At 56.5% G+C, this 718-nt stretch overlaps 1 protein-coding gene across 1 annotated transcript in view; it reads right to left on the bottom strand.

Moving 5' to 3' along the window:
• Window positions 1-617: 617 nt before the first annotated feature.
• LOC104278741 (kalirin-like) overlaps window positions 618-718 on the bottom strand; it is a gene marked incomplete at its 5' end in the record, with an annotated part of 44,525 nt that continues 44,424 nt past the window's right edge. The window contains 1 exon segment of the mRNA XM_009875816.1: window positions 618-718. This exon segment is cut by the window's right edge and continues 305 nt beyond it. Within this exon segment, the coding sequence (XP_009874118.1) occupies window positions 618-718 (101 nt within the window).

Genomic DNA, 718 nt, shown 5'->3' on the forward strand with positions numbered 1-718 from the left:
CTGATCCAGCAGTGCCTACGGCCTGATCTTGCACATCCCACACAGGAGGCAAAGTCCCCGCTGAGCTCACGGCACGCCTGGGCATAGGGGGCCTGCAAAAATCTCTCTATTAACCTGGAGCAGGCCTGCGATGATTTCAGCAAAAACTGAGTTGGGTCCAGTTCTGCAGTACACGCTAAGGTCAGCCTAGTCTTGTCCACAGACCAACTATTCTACTCCTAATCTTTCGTACATTTTGAAATCAGTTCAGCAAGATCAAGAGGATTTTTTTATAAGGCTGCCTCACAAAGATTAAGGCAACTGCAATTCTGGCTCTTGTTTCCAGTTAGTGTTTGCTTCCCGCAGTCCTTTTTTGGCGTCGGATGCGACAATCCCGCGTGTCCCAAGAGGAGCCGGGGGAGGGGGTGGTACCCGCCGCCGTTATCCCCTTTGCTTTGGTCCCGAGGCACCGGGCAGGCACTGCCACCTCCACAAGGGTTTGTGCCCTGCAGTTAGGGAAGCCGCGTGAAATGCAAGCGCCAAATACGGGACTATGTACAGAGAGATCTGCTCTGCGCCTGCTCGCTCCCAGCGCCTTGCCTCAGCGCCAGCAGCGTAGCACCCCAGGGGTGGAAGCGCTACGTGCCCGGGTTCAGCCTGCTCATCAGGAAACTCTTGACGCCAGGGACCGGGTGCACGTCGTACTGGTGCCTGCGGCGCTCGATGAAGGACGCCAAGC

Source organism: Apaloderma vittatum, unplaced genomic scaffold (genome assembly GCF_000703405.1).
Source record: "Apaloderma vittatum isolate BGI_N311 unplaced genomic scaffold, ASM70340v1 scaffold33368, whole genome shotgun sequence".
NCBI lineage: Eukaryota > Metazoa > Chordata > Aves > Trogoniformes > Trogonidae > Apaloderma > Apaloderma vittatum.